Source organism: Pan troglodytes, chromosome 2 (genome assembly GCF_028858775.2).
Source record: "Pan troglodytes isolate AG18354 chromosome 2, NHGRI_mPanTro3-v2.0_pri, whole genome shotgun sequence".
Taxonomy (NCBI): Eukaryota; Metazoa; Chordata; class Mammalia; order Primates; family Hominidae; genus Pan; species Pan troglodytes.
Genome location: NC_086015.1, coordinates 20,237,774 through 20,258,502, shown reverse-complemented (window position 1 = coordinate 20,258,502; position 20,729 = coordinate 20,237,774). Strand labels below are relative to the sequence as shown.

Sequence of the window (20,729 nt, the reverse complement as noted above, 5' to 3'; positions counted from 1 at the left end):
CAAAGTTGACATTCTTAGATGAGTAACTCAGTTTATTACAAGGAAAGAAGACTGATTGTTTAAGGCTGATGATCAATTCTTGGAGTGGTTTCAGAGCCCAGCTCTGGTCAGAAGACAATTTGAATCTTAGTTCCTCCACTGTGATCTCCGAGAAGTTACTTAATAATTATCTTCTGGTTTGTGAAATGTAGATCATAGTACCTCTTTGACAGGGTTGTTGTGTGAACCCATTCATTCTGCAATTAGAAAAATAGCTGTCATGTGCTATGCACTAGGCAAAGAAGTACCTGTCACATGCTAGGCACTAGGTGAAGAAGATTCGGTTTCTACATTTGGAAACTTAGTGGAACTAGAAGAGACAGAAGCAAGATTACAGATGAGTTAGAGCCCCCAAGGAAACAAACCAGGTGATGTGGGAGAGAGTAACTGGGTCAGGTGACTTTTTAAGGGAGTCTGAGCTCTGGCACTTTTTCTAAGACCTGAAGGATGAGAAGGAAACAGCCTTGTGAAAATGATTAAATGAGCTAGTATCTATAAAACATGACAGCTAATGCCTGTCGTGCAAAAAATGATTAACTATTCTAACTCCAAAAGGAATTAAACATTGTTTTGAGCTTTCTCTTAGTCCATGTTCTGCTGCTGTAACAATACCTGAGACTGGATAATTTATCAAGAATAAAGGTTAATTTGGCTCATGATTCTGGAGCCTGGGGAGTTCATGTTATGACCATGGTGAGGGTCTCGTACTGTGTCCTAACATGATGGAGAAGCAGAACGGGAAGCGGGCATGTGCAAAGATACCATACTGGAGAGTCAGCCTTATTTTATAGCAACCCCCTCTCTTGGTAACTAATCCAGTCTTGGGAGAGGGAACACTCACTCCCACCAGATATCATTAATTTCTTCAAGGGCAGATCCCTTGTTATCCAAATACCTCTTAAAAGTCTCACCATCTTTCAACACCATTACGCTGGGGACCAAGCCTCAATATGAGTTTGGTGTGGACAAACCATATCCAAGCCACAGCAAACATTGACAGTATTCTTGGCATAAATATGAGAAGTGCAAAGTTTTGGACACCCTTGCCTCCCTCTTATTGAATCTAGGGGTAGGGCCCAGCAACCTGTGTTTTAACAAGCCTGCTTGCTGATTCTCATGCAGTTAAAAGTTTGGGAACCACTGGTTTTCAAACTTGACAGCGCATTTGTAATCGCCTCGGGCGCTTTAAAAATTTGATGCCCCAGTGAGTCTGACTTAATTGATTTGGGTGCAACTTGGGCATCAGGATTTTTTAAAAAGTGTCCCTAGCGATTCTAATGTGTAGCCAAGGCCTAGAACCACTGGGCTAGAAAAGCAGAAAGTTCATAATCACTAAGTTAAAAGGAACCATTTTTTTTTTTAGACGGAGACTCGCTGTGTCACCCAGGCTGGTGTGCAGTGGCGCGATCTCCACTGCAAGCTCCGCCTCCCGGGTTCATGCCATTCTCCTGCCTCAGCCTCCTGAGTAGCTGGGACTACAGGCGCCCGCCACCATGCCTGGCTAATTTTTTATATTTTTTAGTAGAGACAGGGTTTCACCATGTGAGCCAGGATGGTCTCGATCTCCTGACCTCATGATTGGCCAGCTTCGGCCTCCCAAAGTGCTGGGATTATAGGCATGAGCCACCGCACCCAGCCAAAAGGAGCCAATTTTTAAAAATGATCACACCTGCTTTGCACATGGAACAAGGAAAGGGGGCTCAATTGGCCACACACTGCATTTAGGCATGCAGTCAGCCTTAGCAAGTGGCCAGGAGAGCCCAGGCTGGGCTAATGTACACAGCGGGAGAGCTCTAAACTGGGTGGCCTCCGGGCTGCATCCCGTATTTAAACAGACAATCACATTTTCCAGCACACGCTGGCTGCTAATTACATACCTTACAAAAGCAACAGCTTCTGCAGGTGTAAGTAATTAGGATTTCTTTAACTCCATTTGAGGATGCCTGCCATTCCCTGCTTCTTACCTAGCAAATTGCCATGATTACATATTTGACTGGGAAACCAGTTTACAAATTATTCCTTGCTAAGAGTTTAAAACAAAGGGCACACAAAAGAGAAATCACAATTCCACAAAAGGCTTAAAATACGGTGGAAGTAGAGTGGGGGGAATCTCCACCTTTCTCCACATACTTGCAGAGATGCACTTACAGAAGAGCCCTAGAACTCAGAATGAAACACAATTCTTTGTAATGTATGAATGAATATTGTTCAAATTCTAGGAAAACAAGTTAGCATTTTAAAAAGGAAAGTTGTTTTTCAGTCTTCAGACTTTACCACTCAAATTAGGGGGAAAAAAGGCACGTCCTCTTCAAGCCCTGGCACAGGTGGACAAGTTCGAACTTTGGGGAAATTTGGAAGTTAGGAATGTCCACCTGTGGGAGGGGGAACCCTGGAAGGGGCTGGTGAAGAAGTCTGGAAGGGTCTTTGCTTCCCTGGTGAGATTACCTCTGAGCTTGCAGCCGAGCATCGGTAATGGGGTTGGAGTTGCTGTTGGTCAGTAAAGCTGGCAGGAAGAAGCACCAGGCATGCAGCAGGAAAGACGGAAGATGAAAGCCAACCGACCACCGCCTCTGCAGCTGTCTCTCACCACCTTACACTGTAGCGCTCTCCAGTCACAGCTGCTGCCTCCTTTCTGCCTTTCAAACCTTGCACCAATTTCTTGTTTTTACTCATCTGTAACCCAGAACCATATTGGGAAGAGAATACTGGGAAATAGTCCCAGCTTGGCCAAGTTAATATAGTACAAAACTACCACAGTTACTGATACTGAAAAGCCACTCAAATCCACTTGAATATCTTAATTAGAAACCCTACTAATTTTCATCTTTGTACAACCTGGAAAACTTTGCCACAGCACCTGCTGAGACAGGACAAATGCCGGGAAACTAACCTAGCTACCAGTGTAGATTGCAGAGGCACAGGTAGGCCCAGCAGTCTGTTTCCAAGGAAGATAGCCACCTCAGTCCCCGTTGTGGCAAGTGAGAGGTACTTGATTTGGTATATGAAGTAGCTCCCAAATGGGGGTACATGCCCAGTAAGGAGTAGAAGATCCCAATAAGTGCACAGGGCCACCAGCATTGCTTCAGTCCAGGAGGATCGACACTTGGGGCAATTCCCATGTGAGATCTGACCTTGGTATCAGGACCCAGTCACTAGGCAAATATTTGGGGCCAGACTTCATACTTAGAGGGGAACTGAGTGTTTGATAGGGTCAAAGATTGTATCTTTGGACAAAAATTAATGCCAAAGTTGAGAATGAGAAAGAGGGGAAAGCAAACCCTTAATGGGCACTACCTGTGTGTACTTTAGGACAGCACAGGCCACCGGGTTCACCCCAGAGGATGTTGGGTCCCAGTGTACAATTCCTAATGGCAGTGAGGACTTAGAGCATTACTGTAGCTAGCAGGTATCTCCGAACCACCAACTGATGATGGTGATGAGAGTAAAGCATACTGGATAGGGGATTGGGGACCATTTTATGAGATTAAATGAGATAACGCATGTAAAGCACTTAGCACAGATTTTGCACCTAGTAAGGGCTCAATAAATAATAGTTTAATCTTACGTGTTTCTTGCTCCATAATAAATTACTCAAGACTATGTTGTGAGGTACTTGCCTGAATTTACAGGTTTAGACAACAATGGACTCAGCCACAATGTGTCAGGGTTCAATCCCGAGAAGCTGAAGAACCATGACTGAGAGAGAATGGAGATGTGTTATAAGGATTAGACTTTACACGGCGTGGGAGCTAGTGGAGGCATCAAGGGAAGGCGGTTATTTGTGCATCTGATGTTGATCCTAAAGTAGTAATTGGTCGGCCAAACTGGTAGTCGTAAAAGGAAGCTTGGTGTGAACAAGAGAAAATACAAACCGGAACCTACATCTGTCTCACTACCTCCAACCTTAATGCTGTGGGTGACTTCCAGGGGAAGCTGGCACCCGTCTCCACAGAGTTGCATAAGCACTTGGCCCAGAACAAGGCAAGCTAGCAGATTGCAACATGCATGAGCACCCACTGTTCCTGGGATCCTGCTCCAGCCTTCAGAGCCTAAAAAAACATGTCTGCTGCTTTACTTCTGGCTTCCATATCTTGCAGAAAAATTCTCTTGTGATCAGTGCTAACCCAGGACCACCAGAGAAGAGAATCCTGGGAAATGTAGGCCCAGTTTAGCTAAATTGTAACATACATCACTGGGGAAGTCAAGGCAGGTGTGGGACATTATTGGTCTTCAATGAGTAAAGGGATCATAGCATCGCATTGTTTAGATCACACTATGAAGTTGGTATCATAATCCTCATACTAACTGAAACTAAGTCTTTGCCAATGTATCATTACATTGTTACATTACAAGCCACCCCAAAACTTAAAACAAAAGTCATTTATTCTTGTTTAAGTGTCTGTTGGTCAGCTGGGGGTTGGCTGATCTTGGTTGGGTTTGGCTGAGTGGCTCTAAACTGCAGATTAAGTCTGGGTCCAGTCTGACATTTCTCTTCCTTCTTGGGCCAGTGAACCAGCTGGGACAGGTGCAGGTGCCAAGTCCCACTGCACGTGCACATTTGAAGTCTTGGCTTGCATCCGATCTGCCAGTGTTTCATTGGCCAGAATGATCACATGGCTGAGCTAAAGTCAAGGGCAGGGAAATACAATTCTTCCATGGAGGTGGTGGAGGGAAGGAGTGAAGAATTTTGAAAAGTAATTTAATCTATCACAGTCATTAAATGACTGGCTTGGCATTTCAATACAAATACTTTTGACTCCAAATGCCATTGTCTTTCTTTTATGGTAGTGTTTGAATAATTGAAAAACTTTCCAAGGCGTAAGATGGAAGCAGTTGAAACTTTCAAAGAAATTAGTTATTCTCATCTTTCTGGCCAGACATGAGACAACAGTCCCATGGGATTAATTTTGGCTACATTTGCATTTTGAGGTGAGTGAGGCATTGGCTGTGGTTTCTGTATTCAAAATCAGGCTTCACCTTCAGCAACATAACTCTGATAATAACGAGTTAATATTCCAAAGTCTGCCATAAACATCCTCTTGAAGGTATTTATTAGCTCTAATTATAGAGAGAAATGGAGCCATATACTCATAAGATGTCATTAAAAATGAGCTAGAATGCCCACGGGAACATAGACTACTCACCTTACTGTGTCTGTTTCCTGGTTGCTAGAACTTTGGGATGATTCATTTTGAGTGTTTTTTTTGCAGCGAGTTCCCTGATACATTTCAGTGGTGCCCAACAGTTTGTTATGCAGACTGTTTCAAATCAGAAGAGCAGCTCTCACTTCAAGTCTGATATGATCCGCGTGACCGTAGCTGAAACCTTGAACTTTGGACCTTAAACAAAGTCTGCCATATATAGCTTACATATTCCTAGCAGAATGTGGCCTATCAATGACTTGTCCATCTGGCTTGGCTAAGCTCTCTCCATACCACGCTGAGTTAGAGGGGGAAAAAGTCAGTGAAGTTAGCCATGAAGGAGAACTTTCTGCTGGGAAAAGTGTTAAGATGGTTAGTACTACTCACTTCAAAATGGATAAACAGTGTCATGCAATCAATAAATATGCTCCAAGCATTTTTTATTTATGAGAACTGGGGCCTAATCTCTGTGCAAGGGAGGGTTTAAAAACTAGAATTATGTTACAGAGAATCTGTAAGGACAGGACAGAAATGTTTCTCACCAATAAGTGACCCCAATGTATGTTTTGGCAGTTAAACGATTGGAAGCTTTGTCCTCTTTGCCAAACATGCACCTTCCTCATCATCAATTTAAAAAACTATCCTGTGGACATAAAGAGGCAGAAGGAATGCCTGACCTCAGCCAGATGGTTCCTGTTTTTCTTGCACACACACGTGTTCCTGCCCCATCTGTGGACTCAGTGGGTCACTGCCCTGGGCAAAGAGGCCAAAGATGATACTGATCACCTCTATAGGTCTTGGCTTCTCAACTGTAAAATGGGGTGGCGGTAGGAGGAATGAAGGAATGACTTCTAAGGTTCCTCTCAGCTCTGTTCTGATGTGACTTTGAGCAAGCAAGTGACTATTTCTATACTTGGATGAAGCTGTCCTGGTTTGTCTGAAGGGGCAAACTCGAGAGGACTGCTGCCCTTCTGGGCTGGGGGATGGGGAGGAGGAAGAGGAGGAGCAGAGCGAACAGCGGCAGTCCTAGGATGGTGGTGAATAGACAGCGCCAGGGCCTCTGGGGGAGCTAGAGTCATGGGACTCTGGTGCTGGCAGGCCCAAGCCCATGCCAGCTTGCAGGAGGGCAGTGCAGCCAGAAACCCTCTGCGATCATGTGTTCCCCTTCCCAAGGGGCAGCCTACTTCATGTGAGTGCCGGGCAGCTGACATTTGCAGGATCTTCACCCCAAGGTCTGAAGCAAACAGCCAGTCAATTACTGGCCTCAGCGACATCTCAAGATGTGCCTAGCAGGGCTTTTGCGCTGTTCAACATGGTAGCCACTAGCTATGTGTGGCTTTCTAAATGTAAATTTATTTATTTATGTATTTATTTATTTACTTATTTTGAGACAAGGTCTTCCTCTGTCTCCCAGGCCGGAGTGCAGTGGTGCAGTCATAGCTCACTGCAGCCTCCAGCTCCTGCGGTCAGCCTCCCAAGTAGCTGGAACTATAGGCACGTGCTACCATGTCCAGCCATAATTTTTTATATTTTATAGAGACAGGGTCTTGCCATGTTGCCCAGGCTGGTCTCAAACCTCTGGGCTCAAGCAATCCTCCTGCCTCAGCCTCCCAAAGTGCTGGGATTATAGGTGTGAGCCTCCGTGCTCAGCCCTGAATTTAAATTAAAATGTATAAAATTAAATTCAGAAGCCAGCGCCTTAGTAGTCGCACTACCACATTTCAGGTACACATGCGCACATGTGCTGTGGCTTGAAGTAACCCTACTGGATGGCTCAAATAACATTTCTATCTTCACAGCAAATTCTCTTGAACAGTTCTATTCTAGAATGTGGCATGGTGCTCACGCACTGAAGAAATAAAAAACTCATCTACTAACTTCATCTTTTTTTCTATTACCTTTCTTTGCTTGCTATAGAATGTCTATATATACATTCTTTGAGAGTAGAGAAGAGACATTTGATGTCAAATATCTGGGTTCAAGCCTCAGCTCTCCCACATCAATTTTAGGAGAACTATTTAGCACCTGTTTCTGCATCAATAAAAGGAGGTTCCCAGGGTAGTGGAAAAATATAGGTAATAAACATGAAGTTTTTGGTAAACTCTACTCACTGTAGATTTCCACCAAGTGATGCACAGAGAAATGGGAAGGGTCATGTCATTAAATTTTTGTTAAAAAGAGGTGTTTTTGGGGAATAATATTGGTGGTTTTTCAGAAGACACAGTAAGGATAAAATGATGCTACTTCCTTTGAGGTGGGAGGCACCCTTTAGGGAGCCTTCTTGACTTTTAGATTTTATAATGCAAAGTCTAGGACGTTCTGATCCTTAAAATACTAACACACACCTTGGAAATTAACTCAGGAGTCTCTGGAGGTGCACAGGAAACAATCACAAGACCCATCCATTTGTCACTCAAGGAGATAAAAAGAGAAGTTTTTATTGCTCTTTCTTCTACTTTATAAATTTGTGTGAAATTCTGTCCAGACTTTGGCATCACTTTCATGCAAGTCTGTTAATGCTTGCCCAGTGACAAATTGGGCCCTCTCTCTCCTGTGTTGGTACGAAGGGGTCTTTTTGTTGGCAGGATTATTTCTCCAGCAGGACCAAAGGACACTTGAATTTCCCATGTGGCACGAAGGTGCCAAGAGGAAAGCACCCCTCCAGAGGAGATGGGCTCAGAGAGGAGGAAAGGGCTGGATTTCCAACCGACTCTCACTCCCCAGAGGCCAGCATCTGAGACACAGGCCAGAAGAAGCCAGCAGTTCTGGTTTCCAGGGGCCTATCAATGTCATCCCTGACCCACTCAGAGGAAGGCAGCACTCTGCCCTTGCCAATGTGAGAACGCCCCAGACAACTGGAAGGGAGCAGATAGGGCCTTTGCACCCCTCCCCAGCCTGTCCCTGCACCTCTGGCCAGTTCCAGGATGCTGGTTGTCAGGGCCCAGTCAGCCAGGGCCCAGCAGGCATATAGGACAACCCTGGACACTGCCAGACTGCTCCCCAACAGCCTAAGAACTCACTAGAGTGGGCAATAGGGGGCGCTAATCCCCTATGGCTATGTCTGAAGTCAGATTGTCCTTGGTTCAAATCCTAAGTCTGCCACTTATTAGTGGGAATTGTTTTAACCTCTCTGAGCATCAGTTTCTTCTATAAAATGGGGACAATGATATTCTTTCACAGGGTGCTATGAGGGTCAAATGAAATAACAATTGTAAGCAGTTAGCACAGCACCTGCTTCATACTCATGTACATCCTTGCTTTGCCTTTTTCTAGTTTGATTCTGGGCATTTTAGCCTCTCTCTGTCCGGTCTTCCCATCTGTGAAATGGGGAGAGTAACAGCACCGGCCTCACTGGAGTGTTGAAAGGATAAAATGAGTTAGCATAAGAAAAGCACTTAGAACAAGGCCTGGCATGTGGAAAAATGTGAAGTAAGTGTCTGCTACTCCTCTTCATTTAATCAATATTTGTTAAGTTCTTGCTATGTGCCATGCATAATGATAGGAGCTGGAATGGTCCATGTTATTAACCAGTCTGCTTTCCACAGACTCCAAGCTGGTCAGGAAGTTCTGCCCTGCCTGGCCATGCCCCATCCACACACACACATTGACGAGGAGCCCACCCCAGCCAAGGTTCTGTTTGGCTCCCGTCTGGGGCTCCTCAGTCTCCATCGCTTCATTCCCAAGTGCAGGAAACTGGTTCCAAGGATAGTGCTTTCTGTACATTGCAGAAATAGTGCTGGAATAAGGGCATCTCTGAGAAGATCCGTTCAGCTGTCAGAGAGCACTCAGGGATGCCTCCCACTGGTGTGTAGAAGTAACTGGCATGAACGTACGTTAGAATTCACCACCCACCTGAGGTAAGCGAGGCATTTAAAAATGCATACCTATTTCAAGTAAAAACAGATGCCTCATTGTCATTTCTGTGACTCTCACAGTGATTTTGTCTTCAAGCTGTCTTTTTTTCCTCTAAGGAACTGAAGGCACAATGACCTGGGATTGTCAGTGTTCTCCACTGTGTCCAAACTGGATGCTGTTCAGAGAAGGGCTCATCATCCGGGGCCCGGCAGTATTCTCCCCCGACAACTCCAGCTTTTCTGCACTGCCCATTCTCTGCCCTTTTTTGCACTCACCTTAAGTTGTATTCCAGTATCCTTAGACGTGATTTTATATGGTCTTATATCACGGTGTGTATGTGTGTTTCGGCTTATGAAAGACAGAGATACAGATACAGAGAACGAGGAAGGGAGAGAAGGAATGAGAGAGAAAGAGCATGAGAGAGAGAATAAGAGAGAGAATGAGAGAGAGAATGAGGGAGAAAATGAATTAGACCACAAAAGCAGGGCATAGACCACGAGGATGTTTATTTGCCTGCTGGCTAAGGCACCTATATTTTCTAGGGCAGAATAACTTTTCACGTGTTTTGAGCGGGGGCGGGAGGCAGTGAACAGTAGCTTGAACGATAGCTTCTCTGTAAACATTGTGAGTAAACTGCAGGAGAAACACCGCCCCTCTTCAAAAACGACTGTAGTGAAAATGGAGCAGGTGGGACTGCGGCTAGGAGGCTGGTAGGTGGGCTGTAGAGTTTTCGCCACCAAATGACCGCAGCTGTTCACAGATGAGCTGGAAGCCTGGAGTGCCACATGTGCATGCCACTTCGTTCCTGGGACAGCCCCTGTGTGTGCTGGGTGACGTGTCGCCACCAAGCCAGGCCTCATGAGCACAAGGTTAGATCCTCAGTGCTAAAAAGGTGCTGGGTCCGGGAGGGGGACAGCAGACTGAGGTCGAGGGAAGCCCTGGAAATGCTGAGAGGTCAAGGGGATGGTGAGGGACTTTTATGTTCCCAGTACAGGAAGACAAAAAATGTATTTCAAGAGGAAATGATGCTTCATTTACAGCACACTTTCCCCGGTTATCTGATTCTGGGCCTCGCGTTGTCTTTTATCAGTTGTGGGGTTGGAGTGAGTGTGGGTCACAGGCGTGCCTGTGCTTCTCCAGGTTTCAAAAGCCCCGTTGAAGGGTGCAGCCTGCTGCTTTAATATTTGTTGCAGGCTGACCTGGTTCCTGGTTCCTGTTTTAGTTCTGCCACTAGGTGGCGCAAGCTAACTTCTTAGGGCTGCGGCGCTCAATGCAGAAGGCAAAGGCATCATGAGCTGACGTTCCTGGATTTGAATCCTTTGTTAGTTTTGTGACCTTGGGCAAGCCACAGTTTCTCCTTCTGTAAATTAGACATGATGAAAATCACCTTGCAGGGTGGTTGTGAGGATTAAATGAGAAGACATGTGCTAAGCACCTTGCACAGTGTTAGGCACACAGTCTAAATGGCTGCTTTTCTCTTTTCTTGTTCATCCATTCAATACACACTTGTTGATCTATATTTCTGTGTCATGGCTGATAAGGACTTTGTCCGCAAGCATCCTTTAGCAGAAGGTCTTACAAACAGACACACACACCCACACACACGCTACAGTCTTTGCTGGAATATAAGATATATCTTCCGCCCCCTGGTTCAAATTTATCCAAAATTTACTCTGTGCAAATGTATTTATGTATGAAAAGCCACATTCTGAAGAGGAAACACAATGGTAAATATATAGCAACAACAACAACAGCAAACACTGTGAATATACTCATTTCATGCTTCTCTAACTTTCTCAGAAAAATTACAAGCCATAGGCCTCACAACTCATCAAGTACAATGTCAATTTTCCCACCTAATTTTTATTTAAAATATTTTATTCCTGTAATACTTTCATTTCAATTATTTGTTGCTATAAATACTTTTCTTTTTAATCTATATAATATTATGCTTTTCTTTCCAGAGTTAGAAGAGTATTACTATATATGCAGAATCTATTATTCCCTACTGGGTTCTGCTATAGAGTATTACATGAACAAGATAACATGTTTCCCTCATAAAAACAATTTAAAATCCTTTTCAGGCTGGGTGCGGTGGCTCACGCCTGTAATCCCAGCACTTTGGGAGGTCGAGGAGGGCGGATCACGAGGTCAAGAGATCGAGACCATCCTGGCCAACATGGTGAAACCGTCTCTACTAAAAATACAAAAATTAGCTGGGTGTGGTGGCATGCACCTGTAGTCCCAGCTACTCAGGAGGCTGAGGCAGGAGAATCACTTGAACCCGGGAGGCGGATGTTGCAATGGGCCGAGATTGCACCACTGCACTCCAGCCTGGCAACAGAGCGAGACTCCATCTCAAAAAAAAAAAAAAAAAAAAAAAACACTTTCAAAACATGTATGTTTGTCCCAGAGGAGGGCACAGTGACCCTTAGGACAGTTCCCTCAGGATGGCCCTGGGCTGTGGGCCAGTGTGCTCTGAGTGGAGGGTGTGTGAGGAGGAGGTGGTAGGGGCCAACTGGCGAGGGATTTGCATGTAACACTAAGGAGGTCAGGTTGTTTCCACAGGAAACTGTGAGCCACAGCAAGCTTCTGCGCTGAGGAAGGTGGGATAATGCCCCCCGTCATGATCCCTTGAAAAAGCAAGGTTCATCCAAAGCTGAAGGCTAGATAGCTTCATTCACAGTCATACCCCAAACCTTCTTCCCATCCCACCTCCTCTTTTTCCCTCTTCCTTCTTCTACTGTTCATTCATTCAACAAATGTCTATTACCCATATACCATATTGCAGATACTGTTTTAGACACTCCAGTTAATCACTGAAAAAATAGTGACAAAGCTTCTTCCTCCCTGGAGCTTGCAGAAACACTTTCTCATTATGATATTTGCATATGCATGTGTCTTCTTTCATATGGGCCTCCTGAGCTGTTTGGGGCTACAGTCCTCCATGTGGAAGAAGCCGGGAATATGGCTTTTCCCCTGAGGCCCAGCTGCACCCCTGCCCTTCCCATGGATTGGGGAACCCTTCCTTCAATTTCATGTGATGCTTCAGTATTTTTCCAGTAATCTCCCCTGCTTCTACAGGACCAAACCGGTTCAATTTCAGTTTCTGTCACATGCCATCAAAATGTTCCTGCTAGAAAGGACCCAGCCAAGAAAACTGGAAAGAATTTCTTGATTATGTTTAGGATGTAGGACCAGCCCTAGAGTGGGGCCAAGGGCCCTGTGGCAGGATTCCCACAGGTGTCTGGATGGCTGGGCCCTATTTCCGTTCTAGGGCCTAAGTTGGAGACTGAATATGCATCAGCCATGTTAGTCTAGAAAGCCTGTGTTATAAAGGAAGACTGTGCTCATGTGTGGTTTAGTTTGGGTTTCCCTGAAATCAGAGCATGAGACAAGGACTGGATGCAGGTGGTTCATGAGGGGTATGAACCTGGGAAGCAGGAGTGTGGGAGTGAGGATGTGAGATGGGGCAGAAGGAGGTGCCAATATAAGGACACGTTAAAGTTGCCCCTTGATTCTGTTGACCCTCTTAAAAAATATACAGGATGCTTTGTATAATTATCCACCTGAAAGACAGAGGCCAGACATCCATATACTGGTTCCCATCCCCTCAGTGACTGAGAGTTGTCCTGAGAGTGTTAACTGTCCTAGCAAGCCAGGGTGCTTGCTCCCTGGATGTTTGAGTAAATCTGCCTTCAGAGAAAACCCTGGTGCATAATGCAGAAGACACTTAGCACAGGGATCAGGGGATCTGAGGCTGCACAGAACTGTTCAGCAGCAGTGGCGGAAAGCAGAGAAGGCCTGAGAACATGTGATACAAGCACCAGAGGTTTCTCTGCCATACCTTACTGAACTTTGGAGTTATATTTTAAATTATATGACCTCAGTTTGGGTGACATGCCCCTGGCACAGATGAGGTTGTCTCTGGCTCATATCTGGAATATTAGCCTCTGCCAGGACTCCAGTCTTAAGCATGGGTCTGGTAAGAAAGAGATGAGCTTCCAGAAGTTCTAATGAGATTCTCATTCAACTTTGCACTGTCTACATGCCGATGGTGAGGCTGCTTTGTGGGGGCTCCAGGAGTCTGCACATTCTTCAAAACATGTAGCTTTCTCTAGTGTGTACCCCAACTGTGCTGACTTCCTTAAACCTTGGATTTGCCCAATGGCGTTAGGATGCCTGGCCCATCCTCCAGCCTGGGCCAACTATTGGCATTGATCAGTGTAGCAGTGGTGCACAAATCCTGTTGCTCTCTAGGCTCAGAATCCTGTTTAAAGCTCTCCTGTGTGGCTGCAGCCAGCAGCAGAGTCTGCCCCTGGAATGCCTGTTCCTCTCCTTCCTGGCAGCCAGGCTCCATTTAGTTTAAGGATTTTGTGCCAGGAATGTTATCTGAGCTGTCACCATCACACTTTGTCACCCTCAAGTGAATGACAGGAAATGGATCGGCGAGCTCTGTCAGTTTCCTTGCTGCTGGCATCACTCAGGTTCAACCATGAGCATCGCACTATGAGTCACTGAGGAGGTGGACAGAAGCCACTCAAACGTCTCTGCCAGACTTCAAAAGAGCTTTAGGAGATAGAAGAGTCCTATCGATCGGTGCCTGTTCTTCTGTCTTGATTGTTACTTTGAGCCATGCAGCTGTGTTACCATGGGTGCCTGCCACTCTTCTGAGTGTGCAGAGCCTGTGTCTTATGAGACCTGAGAAAGAAAAAGTCATCAACCCCCAGGTCTGACTGGAGTCCCCTCCTTACTTAACATACCCAATTTCACAGAACACCAACATCAGACAAGGTCATTCTGTGGCTGTGGTGGAGTGAGACAACAAGACCACACTGAAATAAGAACACCCAGCACACTATGAAAATGACCAAATAGCTCCTTCTCCTGGCAAATATGAGGGGTGTTTATCAAGTACAGCTCCAGCCCTGCTCTGTTCTTCCCACAGTCTCCTAGATACAAATTATTAGGATGCCCAATTATAAAATTGTCCCACTTTCTGACAGCTCCCTAGCAAGACCATGCTTCCCAATCTTTCCCCAAATCACCTAACCCAAGCCCTGACCTCCTGAGAAGCTCCTTTGGACACTGTCCTACTGAGACACCCATGGTTCCTCATGTGGGTGGTCTTCCTTGTTCCAACTGCCAATAAACCTAACTTTGATCACCCAGAGGTATGTTCCTGGTGGTGCTGGCGGGTGGGCATAGCCCCAAGGGAAGCTGGCCAGTGCCAACCTCTGCACAGGAAGGAGGTGCTCCCTGGGCGCCCACCGCATCAGCTGCAGAAGTGATCCCTGGAAGCCATTTGGCAAGGCGAGCTGGGCTCTGACCTGAGGGAACCTTTGTTGGTTGGCTCTTATTGCAGATGTTTTGGTGTCCAGTGTCGCATCCTTGGGCCTCCTTGGATATCAGCCCCAGCTCGGGCCGAATTCCATGGGGGCTTAGATTCATCTTGCACGACATCCAGGTCAAGCCCCACCCTCTCCACATTTCTGCCTTAGGGTCTTCTCTAAAGCCTTGGGAGCCTGGTCTGCTCTTGCAAGTGCAGCCTGCAAAGTGTATCCCAGGGAGTGAATGGCCCCGGGTGTAACCCTCAACCAATAAGAGAGGAGAGCCAGTGGGAAAATGTCTCAGTCTGGTGTTCTTTAGGTAGATAGTTCTGGAACATGTTCTGTGGGCATCTCAGAGTAGAAAGAGTCGAACCCCATTGCTCAAAGCACCCTTACATTGACTTTTCTTCCCTGCCTATCTTACTCTTCCCTCTCTCTCACTCCTGCTTCCTGGGATCACCTCCCAAATAAATCACCTGCATCCAAGGCCTTGCTCAGGTTCTGCACTTACATTACCCTAAACTAAGACATCTGCCCAGCAATCCCTACCACCACCTCCTTCTTACAGAATTTTCTTTTCTTTTCTTTTTTGAGACAGGGTCTCTCTTTGTCACCCAAGCTGGAGGGCAGTGGCACAATCACGGCTCACGGCAGCCTTGACCTCCCAGCCTCAAGTGATCTTCCTGCCTCGGCCTCCTGAGTAGCTGGGACTACAGGCATGTGCTACAATGCCTAGGTATTTTATTTTACTTTTTTTTTTTTTTTTTTTTTTGTAGAGATTGGTTTTTGCCATGTTGCCCAAGCTGGTCTTGAATTCCTGGGCGCAAGAGATTTGCCTGCCTCGGCCTCCTAAAGTGCTGGGATTATAGGCATGAGGCACCACGCTCAGCCCCTACAGAGTTTCTTAACCATAATATTGGCCAAAATTGTTTCCACCTCCAGCTCTAATCAAGATTTCCCAAGCTCCTGGTCACAGAGATTAGTTCAGGGGCAGACGCATTCTGCAAGTCAGTTCAGTCAGAGTAAACAGTAGAGCTTTGCTGGGGATTCTGGGACATAGACTCAGTCTTAGCCACTGGGCCTGCAGGCATGGTGGCTTAAGGATAGCTGCACACTTTTGCTACTTGTCCCTTTGATAAGTGGGGTCTGCTTCCCCTCCTCCCTGAGCCTGGGCTGGCCTGTGATTGCTTTGAGCAAAGGAGTATGCTGGAGGAGATGTTATGTCAGTCCCAGGTCTGGCCTTTAAGAAGACTGGCAGAAATCCTGTTGGTCTCTGGAGATGTTCAACCACTGTGTAAGATAGCTGCCACAGAGATGACGGAGACAAGTCTTGAGATTATATGGAGAGGGGAGGGCCCAGCTGAGTCCAGCCCGCCAGCCTCCCCTGCCATGTGAGAAGCTCTTTTGTACCCTCCAGAAAAGAACAGCCATGAGCTGACACCACCAAGTGACACCAGTTAGAGCCCCATGAAGCAGAGGACTTGCCTAGTTGAGCCATGCCCAAACTCCTGACCCACAGGATCATGAGCCATAACAGTTGCTGTTTTGGCCAGGTGTGGTGGCTCACGGCTGTAATCCCAGCACTTTGGGAGGCCGAGGTGAGTGGATCACCTGAGGTCAGGAGTTCAAGACCAGCCTAGCCCACAAGGTGAAACCCCATCTCTACAAAAATACAAACATTAGCTAGGCATGATGGCAGGTGCCTGTAATCCTAGCTACTTGGGAGGCTGAGGCGGCAGAATCGCTTGAACCCAGGAGGCAGAGGTTGCAGTGAGCCGGGATCGCGCCATTGCACTCCAGCCTGGGCAACAGAACGAGACTCCATCTCAAAAAGAAAAAAAAGAAAAAAAAGTTGCTGTTTTAAGCCACTAAGTTTTGGGGTAGTTTGTTATGCAGCAAAAGATAACTGGAACAGTGTAGTGGGAGTCTGGAATTGCTACAGCTACATGTGGAGAGTCTAAAGCCATCCAAAAAGTGATCAGGACAAAGTCCTCTTAAATTTGACCTCAAATAAGACCTCTCCAGTGTCTAAATTTTAGCTCTGTAATTTTTCTTTTCCACTTTCATTCTGCTTGTTTCTAGGCACAAAAGAAAGATGCTGTGATCGCTTTAGTTGAAGTTCAACAAGCATGTATTACGTGCCTGTCAAGAGTCAGATACTATGCTAGGGACTCTGGGCAAAAAGCCAAGCAAAATTTGTTTAAAGTCCAGTGGAGGAAACATCTTTTTGATAATTTTAACACAAAGTGGTCCATGTTAAGACAGGGCTACATATGCAGTGCTCCAGAAGAGGGGTAATTAATTCAGCCCGGGGGTTCGAGGAAAACTCTCCAGAGACATGAAGTATATGAGTCATGCATGATAGGTAAGAAGAAGCTGGCAAACGGAGGGAAGGGCATTCTGTGCAGAGGGAACAGAGCATGGTTAGAGCAGAGACAAGGAAAAGGGTGTTGTATTGGGAACTACAAAAACTTTTGTGTTCAGAGATCGGGCAAATAGTGGCAGGTGAGTCCAGAGGGTGGAGGCAGGGTCAGGGAGGAACTTGTAGTCAGGCTGTGCTGGGGAGGCGGGGCATTACTCTGAAGGTGATGCGGAGTCATAGAAGAGATTATGGAAGGAGAGTGCTTTAGGTTGATTACTCGGGCTCTAGTGTAGATTGAAGGTGCTTGAGTGTGTGAATCTGAGATTCATGGTTGGAGTCAAGGCTGGAGAAACACTTGGAAATTACTGAAACATAGGTGGATTATTACTTCACAATACATATTTTAAGGATCACTATAAGCTGGGCATATCCCCATGGCAGTATTTGAAAAAGATTGTTACTTACAAATATAGGTCTATTTTGTGTCCCACTTGGCAAATGCATCAAAAGGAGCACTTGATTGCCTTCCTGGAATTGTTTTTGAAATATCTCTGCCTTCCCAGAAACCAGGGAGTCCATATTCAACTCTGACTGAGTCTGTGCTGACATAAAATTCAGTGAAGATGATATTTTGCAATTTTCTGATTCATGAGTGACTCATCAAGTCATCCACGCCAGTGGTTCAGAAAACACATGGGACAAGGCCCTAGAGGTGTGACCTTGGTAAATAACAGATATTTAATAAATATTTATTGTTTTTAAATCTGCAAAGTAATCCTAAGAACTAGAATTCACTCTGGAAAGGGCATTATAATCTGGTTTGTTAATCATGAACATATCATCCAGAAACTTAACTTTGTGCTTTGCAAACTACCTAAAGCACAGCCAGTGAAATTTGTCACAGCACAGAAAGGTTTTCACTTCACCAACCCAGCCCTCATGAGTATCGGCCAGATGCCATTACCTTCTGTGCTTTCTGAATGGACTAAGAAGGGGAGGATTAGAACCAAAGGGTTGGAGGATTTTGTCTTAAGCATCTGCCTTATGGTAAAGCCTTGAGAAAATCCAGAGGCCCCTTGACACTACCATGTAACGGCTTTTCCCATTAATGGGAAGCAGATGGGGTTAAAAGGTTGTCACTATTGTTTTAAGCAAGATTCTCACGCAACTTCCTATATCATATGTTTACAACAAAGGAAGAAAATCATCATATATCCCATGGGAAGCCCACCCCCTTCACTTTTACACGCCATGCTTACTTGCCTTTTATGTTTCTTTTAGAAAGCAAGTAGAAACCAGAATCTCAGAAACAAGAATAAAGTGAAAGAGTTCTATTGGTTGTCACACCTGGGCCACAAATTTTGTTGGAAGCTGTGCAATAAAAGAAATCAGAACACCATTGCTTCCCAGAGTGTTTGACCAATTATGATAGCAGTGGCTGAGTTCCAGATGGCAGGCACTTTCCTCATATCCCAAACTGAGTACACGGAGCTGCTTCTGGGGCACTGAAGGTTCCTACTTGGGCAGAGGGCAGGAGCTGAATCGATAATATCCAGGAATTGTGAGCACAGGATTTTATAGGTCTCTGTCTCAGTGTCCTGCAGTTTTCATCCCATGACATTAAAAAAAGAAGCTGAGCCCAATCTTGCCTGAGAGAGGAGGCATCTCAAAATGCCGGTACTGTCACTGGCCATCCATCTGCCAACCTCCCACTTCCTGGTTTGCAGAACCTTTGTGAGGTTCTGGGTGGCAATGTGCCCAGCCTTTGCTGAGGTACTTTCCTTGCCACCGTCCCAGCCACCCTTGCTGCTAGGACTCTGGCCAATGAGACAGATGGGAAGGTCTGCTGGGGGGCTTCTGGGAAAGATCTTGCTTTCTCAGTGAAGAGAAAGACATTATTAATGAGGAGAACTTGCTTCTGCCGCCCTCTCCATCCTGTTTGGGATTCTGGGGCCAGGATGTCATGTTTGGTGTTGTGGTGACCATCTTGTGCTGGTAAAGAGACAGAAACCAGGATCAAAAGCCAACAGGAATGGTGAGTGGAAGTTTAAAAAGAGCCTGGATCACAGGTGTCTGTAAGCCATTGTACCAGGCACAGAACTGCCTGTCCTCAACTAGGCATGTGAGATGACTAAAGTTCTTTATTTCTTAAGCCCCTGGGAGTTGGTTATTCTGCTCCTTGTACCTGAATGCATCCAAACCAATGCACCTAATTTTGGCAGGTCCTAAAACAACCTGGCTCTTATTTTTACCCATTCCCATTTGGACAGTCCCTGTTTTATTTTCTTTACTCACAAATACTGGGAGGCAATCAAATGTGGAAGTTAAATGTGAAGGCCTTGGAACCAAATGAAACTGGGTTTGTGATCTAGGTCCATCACTTTTGAAGTTGCATAGCCTTAGGAAAATTACTCTGCCTGTGGAAACCTCACCCTTCAACTATAAAATGAGATAATATAAAATGGAGATAATAGTAGTACTTACATCATTGGCCTATTGTGATTATAAGAAAAAATAACTTGAGTACAACAACTATTGCAATGTTGTTACAATATTAACAACAATATTAATATTAATGTTGTTAATATTGTAACAACATTACAGTAGTAATAGTACATAGTACTAACAATGGTAATGTTATTACTATTATCATAGTAATAGTATGTGCTAGTAAGTTAGTACAGCCTTAGCACTATGGTTGTTGTTATTACTATGATTTCTGGCAGTGAATACATATGTTTGGTCACAGAGATATTACTGTCTAATGATGTCCACATTTTTCTCTAGTTGATTTTTCTCCCAACTCTTGAAATGTCATTTTTCTATATCCTAACTCCTGGTTTTTTCTCCTCCATACTGGAATCCACGAAGTCAAGCATCCAACTCCATGGTATCTGCTAAGAGGAAAATAAGGAAGTATAGACCATGGCTCTTTGCTAAAAGAAGCCTATAACTTATTCTGGAAGATAATTCTGCAGAGCCGTATTGAATAACAGTGTAGGGAAAACAGCCACCTTAAAGCAACACATATCACTTGTCCATCTGGATCCCACCTGCAAGGCCAGCGTCATCTGGATAGAGAGATTAGGTGAGGAGGTAGCAGATAGGTAGGTGGGGGATCCTGAATACCTGACAAGCTGAGGGGTGGGGCCATTGCCTAAACCAGTCTGTGAGGGGATAGTATAGCCAGGGTCAGGGAGCGGGAACCTCAAGGAGACAGTGGTGGCTCCACCATCAGACAAACCAACCCACTACCTAGACCCAGGTGCCAGGGCCTCCCAAGGAGAGTGGTCGAGGATATGCTCAAAGAGTTGACTGGAGACTCTCAAAGAGTTACATTCCTTTACATATGACCCACACTGGGGAGTGGTGGGGGAACAGGACTTTATCTCCAAGATAAAAGTCAATAGGCCTCAACTGTGGCTTCCACCTGGGTACTCAGATCTGCACAGCTGCCTGTCCCTTGTGCATGGTGAAGGCTCACTAGACGATAATAGCTGGGGTCAGCAGCACGGCCAGTAGAGCAACAGAATGCAAAGTAGACGTAGGGCTGGAGGGCTTGGAACCGTCCATGAGTGTGAGGAGGGTGAGGTGCCTCAGGCCATTTGTTTTATCTGGAACCAGCCTTGGATATGCCAACACTGACATGTGAAGGGGCATGATGGGCTGGACAGCCCTAAGCATGGATCATAACAGGCAGGAGGCACCCTAGGCTTGGCTGTTAAACAGGTTTTATGAGCTTTTATTGGCTTCAGAGCACAAGGAGTAAGGTTTGTTGGCCTGGTATAGCCCTGGCCTCAAGGCTTGCTTTTGGAAGTCCCTTTCCTTGGCTTGACTTCTACCATTTGTGTTTTGAAGTCTGGCTAAATTGAACGCCAGAGATCAGAGTTTATATAAATAACCAGAGGTTATTGCTTTTGTCCTACACCAGAGCTTGTGTCTGATTGTCCTTACATCCCAAACACAAAAGATTTGTGTGTTAGCGGGAGCTTGTGCTTTGCC

At 45.6% G+C, this 20,729-nt stretch overlaps 1 protein-coding gene across 2 annotated transcripts in view; it reads right to left on the bottom strand.

Moving 5' to 3' along the window:
• Window positions 1–18: 18 nt before the first annotated feature.
• GALNT15 (polypeptide N-acetylgalactosaminyltransferase 15) overlaps window positions 19–20,729 on the bottom strand; it is an 83,435-nt gene continuing 62,724 nt past the window's right edge. Inside the window, exons 10-11 of one of the 2 annotated variants that reach the window (XR_010155124.1) lie at window positions 2,485–2,712; window positions 19–236 (exon numbers count right to left, since the gene is read on the bottom strand). Coding sequence is in view for 1 of the 2 variants with exons in the window: in XM_063805499.1 (XP_063661569.1) it covers window positions 156–236 (81 nt within the window). In the remaining variant the exon portion in view is untranslated. The remainder of the gene's footprint in view (window positions 237–2,484; window positions 2,713–20,729) is intronic. The other variant, XM_063805499.1, reaches the window with a different exon arrangement.